The sequence below is a fragment of the Salmo salar genome, chromosome ssa04 (assembly GCF_905237065.1).
Source record: "Salmo salar chromosome ssa04, Ssal_v3.1, whole genome shotgun sequence".
In the NCBI taxonomy this organism is placed as follows: domain Eukaryota; kingdom Metazoa; phylum Chordata; class Actinopteri; order Salmoniformes; family Salmonidae; genus Salmo; species Salmo salar.
The window spans coordinates 22,580,152-22,605,258 of NC_059445.1; the positions used below are offsets into that span (position 1 = coordinate 22,580,152).

Genomic DNA, 25,107 nt, shown 5'->3' on the forward strand with positions numbered 1-25,107 from the left:
AGAAGCCGGATGAGGAGGTCCTGGGATGGCGTGATAACACGTGGTCTACGCTTGTGAGGCCAGATGGACGTACTGCCAAATTCTCTAAAACAATGTTGATAGAGAAATGAACATTCACATTTCTGGCAACAGCTCTGGTGGACATTCCTTCAGTCAGTATGCCATTTGCAAGCTCCCTCAAAACTTGAGACATCTGTGGCATTGTGTGGTGTGACAAAATTGCACATTTTAGAGAGGCCTTTTATTGTTCCCAGCACAAGGTGCACCTGTGTAATGATCATGCTGCTTAATCAGCTTCTTGATATGCCACACCTGTCAGGTGGATGGATTATCTCGGCAAAGGATAAATGCTCACTAACAGGGATGTAAACAAATTTGTGCATAACATTTTAGAGAAATAAGCTTTTTGTGCCATCGTGCTTCACCCAAGACTCACCACTGGGGAAGGCATTTAATAACGACAATATCAGGAAGCGTTGGTAAATTATTGATACTGACCCACAATTGAAACCCATCTTTAAATATTCCCCATGTATAGTCTTTAAAATAACCCCAAACGTGAGAGACATTGTGGTCAAATCTGATTATTCACCAGAGAAAAGGGAAACTTTCTTGGACAAGGTCCGGAGGGTCATTACAGATGTGGCCAATGCAGTTCACGTATAAATGTGACTCATTTACCCACCTCCGCACATGACAAAGATTTAAAGTCAAAGGCCTGATTACCTGCATGTCCACCAATGTTGTTTACATGTTGAAATACCCCTGTGGTCTGTCTCGCATAGGGAAAAGTCCTAGAAGCCTTAAGACCCGGATCAGAGGGCACCGCAGCAATATACGGACAGATGAGACAAAAAACCTGGTTGCTGTTCATTTTGTACAAGCTGGACATCCTATTAGTTCTCTGAGGTACACTGGAATGGAAATGGACAAGATGTCACGCAGGGGAGGGGACATTGAGAGAAAATGTCTTCAAAGGGAATCTTTCTGGATCCACAGGCTCAACACACTGTCTCCTCTTGGCCTTAATGAGGAGTTCTACTTAAAACCGTTTTCATAGATCCTAAATGTCAAAATTATTGTGTGCTTTAAAAAAAAAAAATCCTAATTGAATATTGTGTATATATATTACTGTAAATATTGATCACATTTCTTGTGTAAGGTCATGTATTTTGATACATTGAATGTTGTTATTATGAACATACTGAATGTTCTATATTTTTACCTCCTGTGTCAGGAAGTGATATCACTGAGTACTGCCCATATATATAGCACCTACCACCCCCACCTGGGATATGGATGCCTGATGAAAAGTTGTTCAAATAAAATCACCTGGGAGCAATTAGCGGGAGGGATGGGGGCAACTTCTTGTTGCGTGCGGTGCCCAAGTTTATAACGTCAAAATCCATACAGACCTGTGACGCGGAGACACTGAGCTCTTACGTAGAGTATAGCATGTTACCGCTCAGCCAGCATGTTACTGTGCAGCCATTCAGGCGCTTATCAGTGTCCAAATCAGCCATTTTCAACCAGTATAAGGATACAAGTGTAAAGGGCTACTTTACTATCTGATACTATGCAATTAGAAAGGTTCAGAACTTTTGTGAAATATCACAGCACAGTTGGAAAATATATGGCACATGGTTGGTCTACGGAGATAGATGGGAGGGGTTGAGGATAGCTGAAGGGACTAAAAAGCTCAGGATCGATAATAGTTCTGACTGAAAACATAAGTCATTCCAGCAAAGAGGTTTGGGTGCATTTCAATCTGTGGTTAAATTCATCCTTCCTGGTCATTGCAAAGAGAAATACCCCAACTGATTAACACAATTTCCTCATTAATATGTGCTCAGTTCAATCAAAACCTCTCATGCCTGGAGGAAATCTGAGAAAGAAATACAAGCACTCTTTATCATTGGTCAATATGTACACAATTTCCTCATTAATATGTGCTCAGTTCAATCAAAACCTCTAATGCCTGGAGGAAATCTGAGAAAGAAATACAAGCACTCTTTATCTTTGGTCAATATGTACAGTTTGAGATGCAAGCACCTGTAAAAATTAACCAAAAGGAGTGGCCATAGATGTGTTTGCACAATGGGTATTGATGTATATAAATACACCAAGTCTCTCAGTAACAAGATACACTGCGAAAAGAGCTTAAAGAGCAGGTAAGAGGCTCATTTAAAGAGCTTATGTTCTGTAATGTATTATTGTTATGTGATTGCTGTATTTAAAAGTACCATGTATGTAAAATGTGTATGTAACAGTAGAAGAAAAGCTGTAATGATTTAAGATAAATGGTACACAAAACTGTTGACGTCTTTTTGATATACTGATTTAGGAAAGAGGTTGCAGCCATTTCAAGATTTATACTTCATGCTTTATCATACTCTTTGGCAAGTAACTTCGGTTGTAACAGATGCATTCGGAAAGTATTCAGAACCCATGACTTTACAGCCTTATTCTAAAATGGATTTAAAAAATGTTTTAATCCTCATCAATCTATACAACACCCCATAATGACAAAGCGAAAACAGGTTTTTAAAATTTTTTGCTAATTAATAAAAAATAAAAAACAGAAATATGTATTCAGACCCTTTGCTATGAGAATCGAAAATGAGCTCAGGTGCATCCTGTTTCCATTGATCATCCTTGAGATGTTTCTACAACTTGAATGGAGTCCACTTGTGGTTAATTCAATTGATTGGACATGTTTTGGAAAGGCACACACCTGCCTATGTAAGGTCCAACCGTTGACAGTGCATGTCAGAGTAAAAACCAAGCCATGAGGTTGAAGGAATTGTCTATAGAGCTCCGAGACAGGATTGTGTCAAGACACACATCTGGGGAACGGTACCAAAAAATGTCTGCAGCATTGAAGGTCCCTAAGAACACAGTGGCCTCCATACTTCTTAAATGGAAGACGTTTGGAACCACCAAGACTCTTCCTAGAGCTGGCCGCTCGGCCAAACTGAGCAATCGGGGGTGAAGGGCCTTGTCAGGGAGGTGACCAAGAACCCGATGGTCACTCCGACAGAGCTCCAGAGTTCTTCTGTGGAGATGTGAGAACCTTGGGGCTCCCGAGTGGCGCAGTGGTCGAAGGCAATGCATCTTAGTGCTAGAGGCATCACTACAGAACCTGGTTCGATTCCAGGATGTATCACAACCAGCCGTGATTGGGAGTCCCATAGGGCGGCACACAATTGGACCAGCGTCGTCCGGGTTAGGGTTTGGCCGGGGTAGGCCGTCATTGTATTTAAGAATTTGTTCTTAACTGACTTGCCTAGTTAAATAAAGGTTAAATAAAACATTAAAAATACAGAATGACAACCTCTGCAGCACTCCACCAATCAGGCCTTTATGGTAGAGTGGCCAGATGGAAGCCACTCCTCAGTAAAAGACACATGACAGCCCGCTTGGAGTTTGCCAAAAGGCACCTATAGACTCTCAGACCATAAGAAACAAGATTCTCTGGTCTGATGAAACCAAGATTGAACTCTTTGGCCTGATTGCCATGCGTCATGTCTGGAGGAAATCTGGCACCATCCCTACGGTGAAGCATGGTGGTGGCAGCATCATGCTGTGGGGATGTTTTTCAGTGGCAGGTACTAGTAGACTAGTCAGGATCGTGGGGGAAGATGAACGGAGCAAAGTACAGTGAGATCCTTGATGAAAACCTGCTCCAGAGTGCTCAGGACCTCAAGACTGGGGCGAAGGTTCACCTTCCAACAGGACAACGACCCTAAGCACACAGGCAAGACAAAGCAGGAGTGGCTTCGGCACAAGTCTCTGAATGTCTGAGAGTCGCCCAGACAGAGCCCAGACTTGAACCCGATCGAACATCTCTGGAGAGACCTGAAAATATCTGTGCAGCTCCCCATCCAACCTGACAGAACTTGAGAGAGAAGAATGGGAGAAACTCCCCAAATACAGGTGTGCCAAGCTTGTAACGTCATACCCGTGAATACTCGAGGCTGTAATCACGGCCAAGGGTGCTTCAACAAAGTACTGAGTAAAGGGTCGGAATACTTATAAATACTTAAAAACCTAAACTGTGATATTTCAGTTTAGTTTTTTTAGAAATGTGCAAAAATTTCTAAAAACCTGTTTTTGCTTTCTCATTATGGGGTATTGTGTGTAGATTGATGAAGTAAAAAAACGATTTAATCAATTTTAGAATAAGGCGGTAAAGTAAAAAAAAAAGAAAAAGTCAAGGGGTTTGAATACTTTCCGAATGAATTGTAGTTATATAAATATAAATATTCAATATCTAATGTTGATATTTTGCGTGCTCTCACTCACTCTCAGGTTGATCATGGCATCGCACACCTTATTCTGCTGTTCCGTCTTGCTACTGTTTCAGTACACTGCCTCTTCATTTCCGACCATTGATACAATCAGGGATCTGAGAGACATATGGTACGGCAGCATCTTCCCACGACATGGTCTCTATCTGCTTTACTGGTTTGTTGACCAATCAGAGATCGACATCAACCATGACATCATCCAAACCCATTTCGATCCAGCCAGAGGGGACTATGGCTTTGGTTTCTTCGATAATAACGACAGTTTCCTCCCAGCTCTGACCGATCTAAAGAGGCAAGCTTACTACGCAGTGGGGGATATCAGTAAAGCTAACTCATGGGCCTTGCCTGAGTATGTCACTGAAAACTACTACAACTCACTGAAATCTGGCAACAGAAATAGGGACAGGATCATAGTCAGGGTTGTCCAGGCAGAAGGGTCAACTCAAACCAGTTTGGATAAGGTCTTTGTCACTGAACTTTATCCGTTCAATGATAACCAAGCAAATTCCTTCCATCCAAATCACACGTACACCATTAGCTTCGACCTCTTACGAGAAATCCAGATGTTACAGGTCCATTGGAGGAACGACACATTGGGCGGTTTGGAGGCATTTCTGGGACAAGCTGGGTACCAAACGTGCCCGTCACCTGAATTCCAGGTCTGTTATGCGAAGTCTATTCGATTCCAAAGGCTTCAGATGGTGGAAATGAAGACTGAGGACGATTGTCACCCGCTGAGGCTTGACGTCAAACCAGCTGAGAACGGCTACCTGAAAATGAGTTGGAGCAACCTACCAAAGTCCATCATGGACCGTTACATGGTGGTGGGGCTTTTCAAGGATGATGGTAGTTCGACCAAACTAGCTGAGTCCCCCGTCGGCAACGACACGTCCGGAACCTCTGACATTTTCGTGGCCCTCAATCCTGGTCTTCAGGTCAGGCTCCTCAAAAAATCTCCCTGGGACACGACCGAAAGGGAAGTCTGGCGTGGTGCCGAATTTGACGATGCGGACAGTTTGATTCCTGTCGTCGTGAAAGGCTACGATGCCAGTCTGCAGCTCTACACAAAAAATGGCTACGCCTGCGCTCGCCTGTTTGTGAAGAAGTCCTTTGCTGACTGGAAGGAGGTGTTTTATTACTCGTGGGTAGGGTTCTACTCTGCGAACAGTGTCAGCAACAAGGAATACCAAACCTACCAGTGGGCAGTGTATTTTACTAAAGACACTCCCTCAGATGAGATACCTGAATATGATGTCTATGTTTATGAGTCCAGTATGGCCACTTCTCCAGGTGCCCAGGCCCGATTCATGCTGTCGGAATACAACGAAGTAGCACGTACGGTAGCCTGGGAAAGTCAACCCTAAAAACCAAGCCCTCGATGAAATGTAGAGAATTTTTATGCCATGATGATGTTGGGGTCTTTGAAGCAAATGTTTATATAAAAAAAGTATTTAACCGTTGAATCATTGTTGTTATGTAACTTTAATCAGACAATACTGAAATGTACTATTCCAAAGAAACATGAATTTGAACCTTGAGTCTGATCACAAATCACTTATTTTTCTTTGGCACCCTTGTTTCATGAATAATTCTGACATAATTCTCAAAATAAAATGAAATAGTAATCAACTGTACTAAGTAAGCTATATCTATGATTAACACGTTCATAATGTTAAAGTTGATGAATACCTGAACCTTGCAAAAATACATTACCGTAATTTCCGGACTATTAAGCGCACCTGAATATATGCCGCACCCACTGAATTTTTTTAAAGTATTATTTTGAACATAAATAAGCCGCACATGTCTATAAGCCGCAGGTGCCTACCGGTACATTGAAACAAATTAACTTTACACAGGCTTTAACGAAACACGGCTTGTAACAAAAATAAATAGGCTTTAACGAAACGGCTTGTAACAAAAAATAAAAAAAATTGCAGTAAACAGTAGCCTACCAAGAAAGTCATTGGTCACTATCTTCCTCCTCCTGTGCACTGAAACCATCTCCTTCAGTGTCGGAGTTGAATAGCCTCAGAATTGCTTCATCCGATATTGGATCGTTTTCATTGTCGCTCTCGTCACTTTCATCCGGAGGCAAATCCCCCGCTGAGCCCTCTTCAACACGCAGCAGTCCAGCCTTTCGAAACCCGCTGATGATAGTGGATTTTTTGACAATGCTCCACGCTGTCAGGACCCACTGGCAGACTTGACCATAAGTTGCTCTTCGCTTTAGTGAAGGATTTCTCCCCACTTGTCATCCAAGCCTCCCACTGAACACGGAGAGCCACCTTAAATGCACGATTTACACTGATGTCGAGTGGCTGCAAATACTTTGTTGTGCCCCCAGGATTCAGGGTGACAAAATGACTACCGTAATCAGAATGATGGGAAGTTTGAGAGCGCTCGATTTAATCTAAACAGTAAACAAAAAAGTTGTTTGACCTTAAAACCTCTTTCATCTAGATGTTCCGCTAGCGGAACGCCTCACCAATATCCAATGGAAGAGCGTGGCGCGAATTACAAATACCTCAAAAATGCAAAAACTTCAATTTTTCAAACATATGACTATTTTACACCATTTGAAAGACAAGACTCTCCTTTATCTAACCACATTGTCCGATTTCAAAAAGGCTTTACAACGAAAGCAAAACATTCGATTATGTCAGGAGAGTACCCAGCCAGAAATAATCACGCACATTTTTCAAGCTAGCATATAATGTCACAAAAACCAAAACCACAGCTAAATGCAGCACTAACCTTTGATGATCTTCATCAGATGACACTCCTAGGACATTATGTTATACAATACATGCATGTTTTGTTCAATCAAGTTCATATTTATATCAAAAAACAGCTTTTTACATTAGCATGTGACGTTCAGAACTAGCATACCCACCGAAAACTTCCGGGGAATTCGCTAACATACATTTTACTAAATTACTCACGATAAACGTTAACAAAAAGCATAACAATTATTTTAAGAATTATAGATACAGACCTCCTCTATGCACTCGATATGTCCAATTTTAAAATAGCTTTTTGGTGAAAGCGTCCCACCTAGCCCATAGAGGTTTTAATAGTCCGGAAATTACGGTAGTGGTGCACGTGGGGAGTGTGAATGCCCCAGATGATCTGTTTATGAAATAAATAGTTAAGTCTGTTAAGACCAATGTTTAAGGTCCATGACCTGAAGCAGCAATGTATCACTGCTTTTGCAATAAACATTAGCATTATGCCAAGTTCAAGCTAATCTGAAACAACATGATTAACAGGGATCTCAATAACACAAACATTCTGAATTTTAATAAACAAACCTCGTTTGTGGGTGGTAAGAAATATGTAATGCGACTCAGTTTCTATGTTAACATGGTAACGGGGAATACGCGTTACTGTATCGGCCTAACACACTGTCTGACTACACAATGCAGGATAGAAAATTTCCTGATTATGTCACTCAAGACCATTCCAGAACAATAGGCGACACTGAGCATAATCGAGACAGCATTGTTGTTAGATTTGTCCGTAGAGATTTGACGAGAATCTACCATATTTTTACAAGACAGCACCTTCCATTTGAGTGCAACCAGCCAAATACAGATTACGATCAGACTGAAATCGAAATTTGCTATAATTTCTGTATTAAGCAGGCTACAAAATTAACACAAACAGTGCTTTGCATAAATGCACAGTGAAGCCAAGGAATACAGTCATAAGGAGACCTCAGGGTGTGAAAACCCATGAGGATGTAGATTGCTTGTATGAAGCTTGAGGTCGATACTTTAGGGTGGGGGAATGCCGGAATTAGATGGAGCGACCTACCGCAGAAGGTTTTGGACTTGGGGGTGAAGGTTTTGGACTTGGGGGTGAAGGTGACACTTTTTAAAGACTACAACGGTCAGACTCAGACAACATCTACCTCAGTCTCCACAGCCAATGGCGTCTCTGACACTTGGGTGACCCTAAACCCCGGTCTTCAGGTAGGGCTCCTCAAATCTACCTGTTCAGATTTGAGGCTTCGACGCCAGTCTACAGCTCTACACTAAAAACGTCTACTCCTACGCTCGTCCGTTAGTGAAGAAGTCCTTCATTGACTGGAAGGAGGTGTTTTATAGCTCTTGGGTGGTTATACTTATATGAGACAGTTCAGAATTAATCTGGTTCATCTGAATATTATGTATATAAATATAAATCTGATGGAAGCACGTTTCTTGGAGTGAAGGCTTGTTTCATGCTGTATAAATACAGTGAGGAAAAAGCAGTCATTGAACCTTGAAAGGGAACAAATGATAAACAAAATAAATTAGATGAACTGAAATAGAATCACACATTTAGGTTAAATCACAAATCCATGATTCAACTTGTACATACAGTACGCTACTCTTTGCTCCTTTTTGCATTCGATTCGATTCCAGCTCATCACAAATCAACTCCAGCTTTCTCTTGCGACTTGAGTGTGTTGGTGCGTTGTGACAATTGCACAGTGTGTGTTTTTAACATTGATATGGTGGTGTAACTGTATGGAACCTAATCTGATCTGTGCAGTGTGTGTGTGCTTTGATTAAGGCGTAGGGTGGTGTAATCATTTATAATGTAAAGGTTGATGAATGACGAAATATTGTAAGTATGCAGTCATGTCACAGGATGATGCATTTGACTTGCACAGTAGACTTGCATTTCAACTGTCTTTACACTTTCGAGCTTGATGATATTTAACTTCCAAAGGGACGTTTATCCATCAGAACTCTCAACGGTTTTGTTATTGAGATCACTTGTTAAAGATGAGAAGCTGATTGGCAATCAATTTCATCTATCATTGCAAAACAATTGACTTGGGAAAAAATGTTATGTTATACACATGATATTTCTATAGTTGACTTTGATGTTTACCCTGACTTAATTGCCCCTAAATAAAGTTGGATGAATAAAGTTGTATTGAATTAAATGAAATACTTTAAACACCAGCAGCAAATAAAAGACACAAGGCACCCAAACTATTTTTTATGAATAATTTATTGCCAGTAGGAAAGCGTGAGCTAGTGGCAGTATTCAATAAAAACCTTAACAAGACCATAGTACTGCTCACACCCACATAGACATCTGAAAAAGTCAAGTGTCTATGGATAACTTTGCACTATAAATATATTGGGTCCCATTTTCGTGGTGGAAAAATAAAGAGGTTCCAAAGTCGCCATTTACAAACAAACAAATAAAAAATAGAACAACACAAGAATATGCAGTCGCTCATCGAAGACCCTTTTTGAAATGAGCAGGAGACAATCAACTTTCAACGGATACATGGTGTTTTGGAAGAGCTGAGCTCTTCTCTTTTTAAAAAAAACAACAAGTTTCAGTTTCTTTTTCTTGTGAATGAAGGAACAGTAAGGCTGATAATGTAGCACACCATTTAACTTGTGTTTTTTGGGGGAAAATAAAAGCATAAAATATCTACAAAACCTAGTAAACCTTGAAATCAAAACTGTACATTTAAATTTACATTGAAAATGAACGAGGATTTGTATCAAAAATCAATTTGCACGGTTTTACCTCTACAAATACAGATATCACCTTGTAGTGTGTGTTTTATCTATCATGATCGTTATTGTGTCAATGGTTTTCTTTTTTTTCTTTTTAGTTGTACATTAATGTAGTTTTTTTGTCAGACATTTCTTGTGCATAATTGACATTTACTTAAAGCAATGGCACAGCCAACTCAAACACGGGTATTTTTCCAGTACTGCAGGAGTTGGACTGAGTAGATAGAGGAGGCTATGGGGTCCAGTGCTGTTAAATGATATCTCCTTGAAGACACCGCCACCCAGCCAAGCAGCCTTCAGAGTAAGACCAGTCACAACAACCCCTGTTTAGGTGAACAAATTCATTGCTCTGTGTGTGTATGTATAAGTGTGTATGTGTGTCTGTGTCAGTGTAGTGTCTCTTTGTGTTGTGTGTAGTTGTAGTGTGTACATACACGGGCAGAGGGGGTTAACATAAGGTAGAGATGGGGAGGGGGGGTTCAGGCACTTTTGTTTGGATCCAGTGTCAGACTTCAGTGTGCTGTTGGGAGTCCAGTGCGGGGATGGCCAGCCGCTCAAAGTGTCCCTCGTCACCGCTCTCATAGTCGCTCAACATGACTTCTGACTCCTCGCAGCACGCCGACATGTCCGAGCAGGAGGCCGTGGACGTGTACAGGGACATGGACATGTTGTCCAGCGCCGGCGCCTCAAAGTCCCCCCGCCCGTACCCCATGGGGTAGCCGCCCCGGTAGCTGCTGGCGCCGCCCATGGTGGAGGCTGGAGTGGTGGTGGCGGCCGTGGAGCTGCCGCAGCCCGGGCTGCCCTCAGCGTCGCTGGGGTAGTGGTGGTGCGGTAGATACTGGTTAAGGCTATAGAGCTGGGGCAGTGGTGGGCGGTGGCGTACCCCAGAGGCCGAACTCGAACCCGGGCTGCCAGGAGGCGCCAGGTCCCTCCGGGGTGGTTCCAGGGTGTTGTAGCGGTCGCCATACTCGGGCAGCGGCGGCGGGGGCAGGTCCTCGTGGGCGGGGAAGTCCTCGGGAGGCGGCGGGAAGTCGCTCTCGATGTCGTAGCCGCCGGGGTAGTAGTCAGTATCGATGGCGTTCGGGTCACTGTACAGGGGGGCCGGGGACTCCACAACCTCATACTGCGGGAACTCCTGGATTCCAGGAAGTTGAACACTTGGCATCCAATCAGATGTGTCCCAGTGGTAGCCTGTTAGACAAGGATGCAAATAATTAGACACCACAGGTCCCACCACCCTAAGCCTAAATCAAAGCACACACACTCGCACAGATCAGATTACATACATTTACACAACAGCAGCGTGTTAATGCCCACACCATGCAATTGTCACAACACACCAACACATTAAGTTGGATTCGTAAAAAAATAAACACAAAAATCACAAAAGTTTAAAAACGCACACACATTCTTTGCAAATACACACATGTACACACACGTAGTATAAACAAATACTACCTTAAGATGTGGTACACTTGAAACAGACACTTTTTTGTTATTGCTTTTATGGAGTGGTTTGTGCGGAGATCATTTCAAAATGGGGGTGAATACGATTAGTGATTTTCAAAGCACCGTTTGAAACGGCTTCTTTAAAGTTGGCTCCAGGTTTTTTTAGTGTCAGATGTGAAAAAGGGATTCAACGTTATAGTTACTGGGAAAAGGGGGGGACACAAAACACATTTTAGGGTCTACGTGAGGGATTTGAATTGAAGTACTGTGACAAAATTAGACAGTTTCCATGTTTAGTTTATAACTATAGATATGATATTGTTTCGACCAAACAGTGCTTAAACATTTCCAGTCGTATTTCCTCACAGCATCTACGTCATGCATGGGATTGTTTTGTTGGTTGACAGTAAGTGGGGTGAGGGGGTGGGGGGGGCACCACTGGGATTCAGGCAAACAAATGACAAAATAGTCACCTCTTGGGTTCTTGAGATCATGAGCCAAAAAAGACTCTTTAGACGAGGCGAGAAGGAAGAGGAGAGAGGGAGAACAAGTCAAGTTAAGAACCTGAGAGAGAGAAGCCCAGAACAAGAATGAAACATGAAGAAAAAAAACACCTACTGCTCTGAGCGAAGATACACGCTTACAATACAGACAACAGTCGTGCCATTTTCTTAAACAGTCAACCGAGGGGGAGAGGGAAATTAATCTAGCACCTTCCAAATGAAACCTTTGCTGCTCGGTTAATTGGCCAATCGTGTGAGACATTTCAATTTTGAGATTCAAATTAGGCAGCGCGATTCAAATGGCAATAATATGGATGACAATGAGATGAGGCATATCATTGGATAAGGAAATGGCATCTCCGAGGCCTAACTCATCATCCGGACACTGAGGACGGAGCACAAAACTACCAGACCTGGATTTCAAATAGTATTCAAAATCACTTCAAATACTTAAAACTGTGCTTGATTGAGCTTGTCTGTTGCAGTGGAACCAATAGAAATTTGTTTTTAAAGTGCAAACACTCAAAGTACTTGAAATATTTCAAATAGTATTTGAACCCAGGTCTGGAAACTACGGAACGCCACCACACAGAAACACCACAGACGGCTAACAAGTATTGATTGAGGTGATAATAGTAAAAAAGTACCTTCTCCTTCCACCGAGTCAATAACAGAGTTGACAAGGTGGATTACCGTCACTATGGAGGCTTGTGAAAGGTAAGGGAAAGGAGCAGATGAGGACAATTTTAACATTAGTACAAATTATTTGGAAAAAGAAAGCAAACAAAAATGGAAGTGCACGTTTGCTGGGGAAACGTCAAATCAACGTTCGAGAAACGTTTCCCTACAAAAACATTTATTTCCCCTGTGTCGCTCTGAAACGTATGGAGTTGTTGGTTGGGGGGGTAGGACGAAGGGAAGACAGGAGGGTAAGACTTTGACTGCATGATGTTGAAGGACGTCTACAATTGGATGTTTGGGTTTCAATGGTTGGTCACAACACAGAGGTGGAACGGGACACGGTGGAGAGGGAGTTTGGTCTTTGTGCAAGAGAACACACAGCAACAACATACAGAGATGCTAGGGGTGCCATTGACAGTATGGAAGGAAGGATCAGAGAAATTCTCAAGGATAAAAACGCCTTTCCAGCCCTAAAATAGCAAAGACTATATTTTGTCCAAATACAGTCAAAACTAAATAATACTTCACAAAGAAGTTGAAATATTTTCTATATAGATATACGGTAAGATATCTATGATAAATACATTAGATCAATGTATCAGAAATCCAGCATGTTTTCACGGTCAGGTTAAGGGTTAAGTACAGATGAAGGTTGTGGTGATTGATGGCAAACACATTCCCTACAACCCAATGTGAAATGAGAGCAGATATGGGAGAAGAACCATCATATGTACTGTACTTTATACCCTTGCTTAATGCTCTTCACTGTCTTCCTCAAACATCCATCCGTGGCTAGATTTTGTTTAAAAAGAAACACATGCAAAAAGAGAGACAAACAAAAAAGGGACATGCAAGTAAATAACTTAAAATCATGTTATGATGCTAATTTGCTAACTTCCTTGGCTAATGCTAATTTCCCCTCTTGTCACTTCAACGGGGAAGCCTGTACAAGCAAGCCTGTTTTGCGGCTAGGGCTGAGTAGAGTGCGAGAGAGAACAGAAAGAGAGTTTTTTTATGCCTTGGAGAATATTGCAAAAATGTTCTCTTTGATCGCTTCCTTCTGTACCGAGGTGATTGAGGACTTACACGCTGACCCCTAGTTAAAACCGTGTTCTGGGTCTGTGAACCGATTTGATCCAAATGGGAACTGAAGCCCCGCAGCAAAGAGGGAGAGAAAAAAACACATGACCCCAAAGAGTCACCGTTGCAGCCAACCACGGCACGCAAAGAGAGATGATTAGCATGTAGCATGTATACAAGTCAACTACAGCCAAGGGGCCACTCTACAAAGAACTGCAGTCGTACAAGAACCAGACGACTTTTCCACAAGCATCCCCACGTGTGCTTTCCATTGCAAACATGCAAGAGTCTGATGTACCACTTCAGAATTCAGAAACTATACAACCAAATTAAAATGACATATTTAGATCTATATTAAGAACAAATAAGGATCTATAAGACCAAAGGAAAACGCCATTTTAATATATATGTTTAGTACAAATATGGGTCTATAAGACCAAAGGAAAACTACAATTTAATATATATGTTTAGTACAAATATGGGTCTATAAGACCAAAGGAAAACTACAATTTAATATATATGTTTAGTACAAATATGGGTCTATATAAGACCAAAGGAAAACTAAATTGTAATATATACGTTTAGTACAAATATGGGTCTATATAAGACCAAAGGAAAACTACATTTTAATATATACCTTTAGTACAAATATGGGTGTGTAAGACGACCAACCTTCCTTGGTTCACTTCAGGTGTAAATCAATCTAGTCAATGTATTAGGACATTTATCCCTAAACTGGCAAGGTTGACCATTTCTGTTCAGATACATACCGTTATCGTCACAGGACTCGGACTGGAAGGAGCTGAGGGACTGGACCTCAGACATACTGCCCCTGGTGTTGTAGTGACAGGCACTGTCCTCCACTGGCTTCTTGGTCGAACAGTGATCCAAGTCTACTACCTTAGCTGGAGTACAGAAGCACATGTACACAGACAAACAAAGATGTAAGTTGGTGAAGTAGTATTTCCGGAAGAGACAACACGCAGGGATTTGCTACATTTTTGTTTTTTGTACTTTGGTTTTAGTTTTGGACACTAGGGTTGGGAGATAATGACTAAATAGATCATTCCAGACTGTACAAATTATGTCCTTATTTATAACATCATAGTCACATTCTCATTAAATAATCTGAGTATGGCAAAAAAAATAAGGCTTTGTTAATTCATTTAGACCTGTTGATACAGCCTAACTGATCAAACTGCACTGTTTTGATTTGTAAAGTTCAAAAAGAGTTTAGTCTTGCATATTACAATATACCGTCTTGCTCTTCACGATTTATCGTCGATTTCAAATATCACAATAGTCGATTTAATCACATATCGGCCCACCCCTATTGGACACCCCATGAATGATGCGAAGGTAATTCCACCAACGAGCCTAAAAAAATCAATAGCAGGGAATCGACAAATATTAATCAACAAAAAAAGATATGGACTGAAGTAAATGAGCTTTACCGTCATATTCGTAGTCCCAGCTGGGCTTCTGAATGGAGTCGCTGTCGGAGACCGAGTTGGAGGGCGGCGGCGGAGGCAGGTTGGGCGCCACGCTGCACACAGCCACTGTCTTGCGGTGTCCGTGCATCGTGTCCGGGTTGAACGTGCTGAACTCGGGGTGCTCGGGGATGGCCGAGCCCTCGAACGAGTTGCGGTCCAGGTTGTTGCGCGAGTCGCTGGGGATGCTGGGTGTGTACGAGCTGGGCCGAACAGGCACCTGCGGCGGAATGTCAGAGTAAATGTTCTTACAGAGCTTTGCGTCAAAGTAGGGTCGCTGGAGGAAGGAGTGCGGCGCTCCTAAGCCTCCCGGGTTGCGCTTGTCGTCGTCAGACTTGGACTTTCTTCGACACGCCCTCTTGCGGATGACCACGAAGAGGACGACCAGGAGGAAAATGGAGGCCACAAAGACCACAATACCGATGACTTCTTCAAGGCCGATGTTCCAGGAGGTGGAGACGAACTCGTTGCGGACCTCGGAGCGGAGTTCGCATAGCCGCCCGATGTTGCCCAGGGAGCAGTTGCAGGAGTACGAGCCGTAGGTGTTCTGGCATTGGCCGCCGTTGGAGCATGGGTTCTTCAGGCACTCGTCCACATCACTGAGGCACCTGCACCGCGACAAAGGACGGTGAGGATTAGGAGACAGTAACACATTAACAGTAAAAGATAGTAGTTTGGCAAATCTACTACTGGAAAAACTGTAGCTTTGAGAAGTAAGACGGCCGCCCTTTGCGCACACATACCTGTCACCCTGGAATCCCTGTTCACACTCACACACAGGACCATCCAGACTGTCAATGCACTTCCCACTGTTTTTACAGGGGTTGTCTGTGCAGTATGGCCCCACCTGGCACCTGTAATGGAAAATAAATATTCAATACAGCAGCCTAGACCAAAGAGTAATGAGAAATAACAGTATTATTTCCTGGCAGTCATTGATCCCATGTATCTTAAATACTAGTATTCAATACATGCGTCATTTTATGGAGAATTATCTACAGTTGAAGTCGGAAGTTTACATACACCTTAGCCAACTACATTTAAACTGTTTTTCACAATTCCTGACATTCAATCCCTGTAAAAATGCCCCGTCTTAGGTCAGTTAGGATCACCACTTTATTTTAAGAATGTGAAATGTCAGAATAATAGTAGAGAGAATTATTTATTTCAGCTTTTATTTCTTTCATCACATTCCGAGTGGGACAGAAGTTTACATACACTCAATTATTATTTGGTGGAATTGCCTTCAAATTGTTTAACTTGGGTCAAACGTTTCGGGTAGCCTTCCACAAGCTTCCCACAATAAGTTGGGTGAATTTTGGCCCATTCCTCCTGACAGAGCTGGTGTAACTGAGTCAGGTTTGTAGGCCTCCTTGCTCGCACAAGCTTTTTCAGTTCTGCCCACACATTTTCTATGGGATTGAGGTCAGGGCTTTGTGATGGCCACTCCAATACCTTGACTTTGTTGTCCTTAAGCCATTTTGCCACAACTTTGGAAGTATGCTTGGGGTCATTGTCCATTTGGAAGACCCCTTTGCAACCAAGCTTTAACTTCCTGACTGATGTCTTGAGATGTTGCTTCAATATATCCACGTAATTTTCTTTCCTCATGATGCCATCTATTTTGTGAAGTGCACCAGTCCCCCCTGCAGCAAAGCACCCCCACAACATGATGCTGCCACCCCCGTGCTTCACGGTTGGGATGGTGTTCTTCTGCTTGCAAGCCTCTCCCGGTTTCCTCCAAACATAACGACGGTCCGTTCTATTTTTGTTTCATCAGACCAGGGGACATTTCTCCAAAAAGTACAATCTTTGTCCCCATGTGCAGTTGCAAACCGTAGTCTGTCTTTTTTTGGAGCAGCGGCTCCTTCCTTGCTGAGCGGCCTTTCAGGTTATGTCAGTATAGGACTTGTTTTACTGTGGATATAGATACTTTTGTACCTGTTTCCTCCAGCATCTTCACAAGGTCCTTTGCTGTTGTTCTGGGATTGATTTGCACTTTTTGCACCAAAGTACATTCATCTCTAGGAGACAGAACGCATCTCCTTCCTGAGCGGTATGACGGCTGCGTGGTCCCATGGTGTTTATACTTGCATACTATTGTTTGTACAGATGAACATGGTACCTTCAGGCATTTGGAAATTGCTCCCAAGGATGAACCAGACTTGTGGAGGTTACCATTTTTTTCTGAGGTCTTGGCTGATTTCTTTTGATTTTCCCATGATATCAAGCAAAGAGGCACTGAGTTTGAAGGTAGGTCTTGAAATACATTCACAGGTACACCTCCAATTGACTCAAATGATGTCAAATAGCCTATCAGAAGCTTGTAAAGCCATGACATAATTTTCTGGAATTTTCCAAGCTGTTTAAAGGCACAGTCAACTTAGTGTATGTAAACTTCTTGCCCACTGGAATTGTGATACAGTGAATTATAAATGAAATAATCTGTCTGTAAACAATTGTTTGAAAAATTACTTGATTCATGCACAAAGTAGATATCGTAACCGACTTGCCAAAACAAGAGTTTGTTAACAAGACATTTGTGGAATGGTTGAAAAACGAGTTTGAATGATTCCAACCTAAGTGTATGTAAACTTCCGACTTCAACTGTATATGTTTGCATGTAATTTCAGCGCTGCGGAAACGCTCAATGCCCTTTCCTACAGATCAACGCTTCAGTTTTCTATCAACACGAGCTCAGGCTCGATTTTCATTTCAGAGTGAGCTAATGTTTTACGCTCGATGGAGAATACTGAGCCCTGGACATGAGCAAAAAACAATTACGGAATGATGGATTTGGGAACGCAGATAAGCCGAGATCGTTTCCTCCGCCAATATTTCTACAACACATGCCAAAACAGAATACATATATTTTTTTAAGATTTGATCCAAACATTGAAATTGGTAATTTTTTCATACCATGTTTATAACAAGTAATAAATCATTATATCTGTCAGCTTTAACCGGCACTATGTTAGCAAAAGTTAGGAAAAATGTCCCGTCTGAGCTCCCAAATCTATAATTCAATTTTAACCCTTAAACAGTCATTATGGAAATATAAGTATCATATCTATGACAGAAACAGATCCATACCGTTGTCCTGAGTACTGCCCTCTGCACTGGCAGTAGAGGTCGTCCCCGCGCGGCACGCAGGTCCCCCCGTACAGGCAGGGGTTGGAGGCACATGGGCTGATGCCAATCTCACAGTGAGTACCCATGAACGAAGCCTTGCACTTACAGAAGTAACCTGGGGAAATAGCAGAGAAGGCATAAGAAAAAAGGTAGGACATTTTTATTGTAGCTCTAAGGTCATTTCTTGATGTCTGTGTTCACAGGGCTCCTGGGGATTAATATAATTTGTCTGTGTGTTTATTAGAATAGAGGCGCTGGACAGACTGAGGGATACAGATTGTGGGTTAAACAGGTTTGGCTTGAGGAATGAAGATTACAGCTGTATACTTTAACTTTGGGTTTCAGAAACACACATTTGGATGATAAAGTAATCATCTTTAAATAATCCAACGTTGAGCATTATAAACAGATTAGGTTGAGGGGCATAACTAAGCAACTTGAATAAACACAACACCAAGCGACAAAAACCACAACAGGAGCTCCGTACCTCCGTTGGCCAGTGAGGAGCAGCTGCCCCCGTTGGTGCAGGGGTTGCTGGAGCAGCCCTCGGCGGCGGGTGCCAGCACACACCCGGGCGCCACGTCCACCACGTCCTCCAACACGGCGTGGGCACCACGCGCCTTGGTGTTGAGCGGCAGCTCTTGGCCGTTGAGCACGATGGCTTCCACGCAGCCTCGGAGCCCATTGGTGATGGGCAAGCTGCGACCGTGGCGCCCAGCGGTGGAAGAGGCGTGCTGGCGCACATGCCCGCCGAAGTAGACGCTGTTGTCCAGGTTGAGTGTGCGCAGAGTACCGGGCGCTGTGCCTGAGGCGGCGTGCACACGGTCCAGGACTAGTTTGGCATAGTTGCCATCCACCTCAAGGGTGACCGTGTGCCAGTCGCCGTCGTTGACCTGGGTGCTGTGTACAGAGACGATTCCCGGGCCGCTGCCGCAGTCAAACTTGTACTGCAGGCGGCCATTCACAATCTGATAGAAGGAGAAAGGGGGAGAGAGAAAGGGAAGTTAGGCCCCGTCCAGATTGAACAGTTAGTCTCTACCCACCATAGGAACTTCTGTAGATCTAACCAGACTGGATAAATATAAGCAATATGGCTAAATGTTCACCTAGCCAAGGTGGGGCTACCATAATTAAGCAATAAGGGCACAATAGGGTGTGGTATATACCACTGCTAAGGGCTGTTCTTAACTGGTTACCAATGTAATTAGAGCAGTAAAAATAAATGTTTTGTCATACGCGTGTTATACGGTCTGATATACCACGGCTGTCAGCCAAGGGCTCGCACCACCCAGTTTATAATAATGTTTATACCTTGAGATACATAATGTGAACGTTAAATTGGAGGTCCATGAAGAGCACAATCTCGTACCATTGACTACTGTACAGTCTACACACAGATAATTAACACTATATTACTACTATTCTCAGTATCTAGTCTAGAGGTACAGTATCTTACAGTCGACCGGGGCAGCTCCGGCAGGGCAGAAATTTGACAAACTGACTTGTTGGAAAGGTGGCATCCTATGACAGTGCCACGTTGAAAGGCACTGAGCTCTTCAGTAAGGCCATACTACTGCCAATGTTTGTCTATGGAGATTGCATGGCGGTGCGCTCGATCTTATACACCCCAAACACCAGCAACGGGTGTGTTTGAAACAGCCGAATCCACTCATTTAAAGGGCTGTCCACATACTTTTGTACATATAGCGTATCTTACAGTATGACATTATGTCTTGTGATATTCAGGCTAACTCCCTTGGAGCCCTAGGCCGTGTCCCAAATGGCACCCTTTTCCCTATATCGTGCACTACTTTTCACCAGAGCCCTATGGGCCCTGCTCAAAAGTAGTGCACGACGTAGTGAACAGCTGATCCTCTGGCAACCAGACAGTACCACAGAGAGGAATGTGTGAGAATGTGCTTTCCGCTTCCCTCCCAGCATTCCCTTCAAATAGCACGGCTGTGTGTTGTTTTACAGGAGGCCCACCACCGCATTCCCAGAGCCCTTTCACGTGAGGATGAAAAATGGCCGACTAAGACAACCAGCACACAGCAGGGTGGCCCCCCAGGGGAGGTCCTGGCAGCTAGCCGTTATTAGGCCGTTTCCTACACAGGATAACATGGGCTAATACGGGGATTGGGCATGAGACAGGGAGCTGGAGGAGCAGACTCAGAATAAATAGGATAGTACCCATAGCACAGACAAGAAAGGGGTTTGTTTACTGCGATTTCATGCCCAAGCCGGAGAAAAAAAACTATGGTGGACGTGAAATGGTGTGGGAAGGAGATCTTTTATCATCTGTAGCTAGTAGTTAGAATCTGGCGCTTTCTCACATGGACACGACGCACACTGTGTTTGACCTTTGACCCACCTCCAGGATGCTGTAGTCGGTGCCCTTGGCGTACATGACGGTGGCGTGGCTGGAGAAGGTCCTCAGCCTGAGGGACAGCTTCATCTCCTCCTTATTCTCATTCTCCATCAAACGGTACTTCACATAGCCCGTCCCGCTGAACGTCAGGGACTGGCCATCTGAGAGTGGAGGAGGGGGGGATAAAAGAGAGGTAAGGATAAGTATGCGGGGGAGAGAGATAGTGGAGGGAGAGACTGATAACTAGGCAGTGAGTACAGAGACAAAACAAACAGTAGGTTCATATATACTCATTTGACAGCTTCATATCAGTGAGCGAGAGAGAGTGAGAGAAAGAGAGAGAGAGATGTGTCTGGTCTTACCGGAGCACTTGCCCTGCTTGCCACCATCTGGACACACACAGCTATACCTGGCCTCTTTCCGGTCTGCCACACACTCCATGCCCTCTGGACAGGGGCTGGCATCACACAGCTTGTTCACTGTGGGGCATTTTCCACCTGAAACGACAACGTACACGGGTTGAGAGCAAAGATGAAGCCAGGATGGCGTGGGGTCAGGGGGTAGGGGTGTGTGGGGTGTGGTGGTTTAGGTGTGTGTGTGTGTGTGTGATGGGGCGGGAGGGGTAAAGGTGTGTTTTGTGTGTGTGTGTGTGTGTGTGTCTGTTTATGCATATCTATGCCTATGTGTGTGTGTGTTCGTGTGTGTCTCCGTGTGTGTGTGTTTAGGCTCTGATTGCGTGTCTGTCAGTACCTTCACATTGACAGGTAGCCGTGCGCTGGTGTCGTGGCGTGACAAAGCTGAGGCGGGCCGTGCTATAGGTGGACATGGTCGTCCTGTCCAGGCTGATGACCTCGTCGCAGAAGCGCAGCGGGCAGTCCACGCCGGCGCACAGCTTTTTGACCACGCGCACGATGCGCACGCCCGTCATTTCCTCGATGACCGCCGCAGACGAGTTGAGCTTGCGGAAGACCACCTGGAGGAGCAATAGTGAAGACGTTAAAAAGACTGAACAATCGACTTGAAGTCATTACATGGACATATTCATTTAAATGTAACATAGTGCGGCGAACTCAGGGGTAGCCGGGACTCTTGCCGGGACTCTTATTCGGGACCAGCAACCGTCAACCCGACCGTTTAGCCATTACACCAAGAGATCTACTAAAGTTGCTAGATGTTATTTTGATGTGTACCGCCTAATGGTCACGTTTGATTATTCTTCATGTTGAATTCTAGAGTTTTGATTCTATTTCACAACTGTAAATACATTCCGTCAATTTCTACGGTTGCCTGTCTTCTTTTCTTACTTTTCTGTTCGTAGAAGAAAGACAGCCATTTTAAAAAGCTATTTATACAGTTTGCCATATTATATGTTAGGAGAAAGCTAATATCACTATCATCATTATTACAAGCATTATATTGCATTGTATTATGACATATGTTATTATTAATCGGTATCATAACCCCATTGGCTAGTGAAACAAAGTCACTATCGTTGCTACATATTGGTAAAGTGTGTGAGTGCTGATCTAGAATCAGTTTTGCCTTTCAGATCACCATTAACAGGACTGATCTGGACAGGGGGAGGAGCTGATCCTAGATAAGCACTCCTACTCTGAGACGTTTTTTGTGTGAATACGAGCCGTGGTCATGGTTCTTACCTCCTGTGGCTGGTAGGGACTCCCGGACTTCTCCAGAGCCAGTAGAACATCCAGGTCTCCTGTCCCCTGCTCTGAGGGCTGCAGACTAACCAGCTGCACCTCGCTGCGTCTCACCCCCGCTATGTTCCTCAGCGCCCGCTGGAACGTACGCCAGTAGTCCCCAACGAACTCCTCGGGTGCGATGGCGGCGAAGCGCACGGCGATGGAGTTGTCCAGCGCCTGGCGAGTCGCCTGGCGCACGTGCACGTTCACGTCGGCCGTCACCGAAAAGCGGCCGTCGGTGACGGTGACGTTGAGCGGGTAGTGGCCCACGTCGAGCGGGTGCCGGGCGATGACTTTGCCGTCCGTGGCGGAGACGGTGAACAGAGCGTCTTCGTCGTTATCCGAGGACGATGAAGGTGCGAGACTGTACGTTAGCGTGTCGTAAATGTCCTGGTCGGTGGCGTGGATTTTGCCGAGCACGCCGCCGGGGTACTCCTCGCCGGCGACAGAGATGTAGATGTCCAGCGGGAAGACGGCGGGCGGGTAGACACTCTCGTCGATGACCCGGATGCTGATGAAGGCCGCGGAGAGGAGCTGGGGCTTGCCGCTGTCTGCCACCTGAAGGGAGGAACGGGAGAGGGATAAGTCACACTCTGTGTCTGTTGCAAAAGAGAGAGAGAGAGACAAGTTGTGCGGTGACCCAACTAAAAGCTTTCATGTCATTATCAAAAACTCATACTAGGACTTAGGCCCAGTTATAAAATGTCTTCGAAACTTAAAACACAATTCACCCATTTTACCGTTTTCATTCATTCATCAAGTTAACGAAAGCATCATTTCTAACAACGGATGAGCCCAAATAACTGCCACCATTTTGGCAATAACGTTAACGCAGACTGACCCAACTATCACTCTGCAATCCCCACATCACCTATACACGGGCAATAGCATAACTACACTACACTAGACCTATGATTGACCATCACTTCTTCAGCTGCATGGTAGTTTGCTTCTTTATTATACTACATCATAGCCAAATCGTTAACTTATCTTCCAGGAGTGCTTAGAAGAATATCCAAATGACATACAGAGTACAGCAAAAACCCAAGACAAATGTTGAAAGTACTCCATATCTTTGCCATTGGCTGTACGCAGCTCCACTTTCCCACGGTAGAGGGAGCTCACGCTCTTCCATTCTCCTAAGGCCGAACCTCCCCGTTCATCGACACCCAGGTCCAAAAGTACTGCCTGGAGAACGACTAACGGGCCTACGTGCTCAGACGAATAAACACCCACCTGAATTTGAAAGGGTATTTACACGTCCAGAGACGCTGCAGAATTTTGAGTCCATCCTTAAAATGACATCGCCAACCCCCCCCCACAAAAAAAAACTGAATCCGGAGTGTTCAGGAGGATTGCCAAACATTGAGAGAAATACGCCGTGTAGAACAGATAGAATTGTCTGTCAGACAGAGTTGGGGGAAACCGTCTCGGCTCTATTCAATCTATTTCTATCTGCAGCGTTCCGAACGTTAGTCGGAGTCGAGGAACCGCACTTCTTTCTCATCCGCCTACTCCTTTTCTCCTCAAGGGGAGAGAGAGGACAGTAGTTCACCGACTGGCAACACGCGAGCTGGCTGCAGAGCTCTCCACTATGCCTCTCATGTGAGACATTCTGCCCTGCACTCTGATTCACTCGGTGCGAGAGAGGGCAGCGTGATTTTTTTTAATACATGGTGATTATTTTGATTTGACACTATAGATCTTGTCATCATTATGATGTTTCTAAGAGGTTTATCACAGTGGGCAGCTGCAGAGGAGACTGTTTTCCACAGAGTGAGAGAGAAGAGAGAGAAAGAGAGGTAAGTATAAGTATTATGGAGGAGTAGAGGGGGTGGAGAGAGAGAAAGAGAGCAAGAAAGAGAAATACAGAGATACACAGAGAGAGAAAGAGAGATACAGACAGAGAGAAAGACATACAGAGATAAAGAAAGAGAGATACACAGAGAGATATACAGAGAGAGAAAGAGAGTTACAGAGAGTGAGAGAGAAAGTGAAAGAGAAATAGAGAGAAAGAGCGATACAGAGAGAGAAAGAGAGTTACAGAGAGAGAGTGAGAGAGTGAAAGAGAGTGAATGAGAGAGAGAGTGAACGAGAGAGAGAGTGAACGAGAGATACAGAGGGAGAAAGAGTTACAGAGAGAGAGATACAGAGAAAGAGCTACAGAGAGAAAGAGAGTGAAAGAGAGAGAAAGAGAGAGATACAGAGAGATACAGAGAGATACAGAGAGATAGCGATTGAGAGAGAGATCCAGAGAGAGAAAGAGTTAGAGAGAGAGAGAGAGAGAGATACAGAGTGAGAGAGATATGCAGTAAGAGGGAAAGAAAGAAAGTGAAGGAAACAGTAATAGAAGGAGAGAAAGAGAAGGAAACACGTACTAGAAGGAGAGAAAGTGTCCAACCAACACCATGCTTTGTCTCTCCATACGCTCCCACAGTACCTGGACATTCAGCAGGTAGTTCTCCTTAGTCTTCCTCTTCAGCTCTTCCACCACCAGCAGCGCCCCCTGTTGGTTCACCTCGAACACACCACCCTCATTGCCGTCGATGATGGCGAAGACAAACGGGGGCCCGTTGTGCGTGGCGTCCCGGTCAGTCACAATGAGCTGGACAACGCTGGTCCCCATTGGACGATTCTCCTGCGGGAAAAGGAAGTGGTTGAGACTTACTATTCAGGGGTACTGTAGGCAGTAACGAATGCTTGTTACGATTTTAGGCGTGTGAGAGAGCTGGAGAGGGGATTTTATGTGGGAATCAATCTTGTGAAGCAATCTTTTGTGTGTGCGTGTGTGTGTGTGTGTGTGTGTGTGTGTGTGTGTGCGTGTGTGTGTACAGATACCAAATCCCTGTATCAGAATTTA

The 25,107-nt window shown here is 44.1% G+C and overlaps 2 protein-coding genes across 11 annotated transcripts in view; one reads left to right on the top strand and one right to left on the bottom strand.

Annotated features, from left to right (window-relative positions):
* The first annotated feature begins 2,068 nt into the window (after positions 1-2,068).
* Positions 2,069-5,944, top strand: LOC123742428 (uncharacterized). Its single transcript, XM_045716659.1, has 2 exons — positions 2,069-2,171; positions 4,312-5,944. The coding sequence occupies exons 1-2, from the start codon at positions 2,098-2,100 to the stop codon at positions 5,672-5,674; spliced, it is 1,437 nt and encodes a 478-aa protein (XP_045572615.1). The 5' UTR covers positions 2,069-2,097; the 3' UTR covers positions 5,675-5,944.
* A 3,358-nt stretch (positions 5,945-9,302) lies between these two features.
* The window catches only part of fat1a (FAT atypical cadherin 1a), a 93,684-nt gene continuing 77,879 nt past the window's right edge, over positions 9,303-25,107 (bottom strand). For 3 of the 10 annotated variants that reach the window (XM_014195248.2, XM_014195251.2, XM_014195247.2), the window contains 13 exons: positions 24,688-24,885; positions 22,206-22,805; positions 21,298-21,520; positions 20,910-21,044; positions 20,551-20,708; positions 18,667-19,147; positions 18,141-18,294; positions 15,791-15,901; positions 15,012-15,655; positions 14,328-14,462; positions 12,444-12,503; positions 11,767-11,802; positions 9,303-11,035 (listed from right to left, as the gene is read on the bottom strand). In XM_014195248.2, the coding sequence (XP_014050723.2) occupies positions 10,350-11,035; positions 11,767-11,802; positions 12,444-12,503; positions 14,328-14,462; positions 15,012-15,655; positions 15,791-15,901; positions 18,141-18,294; positions 18,667-19,147; positions 20,551-20,708; positions 20,910-21,044; positions 21,298-21,520; positions 22,206-22,805; positions 24,688-24,885 (3,621 nt within the window). In that variant the 3' untranslated portion in view covers positions 9,303-10,349. The other 7 variants (XM_014195253.2, XM_014195252.2, XR_001328235.2 and 4 more) reach the window with 6 other exon arrangements.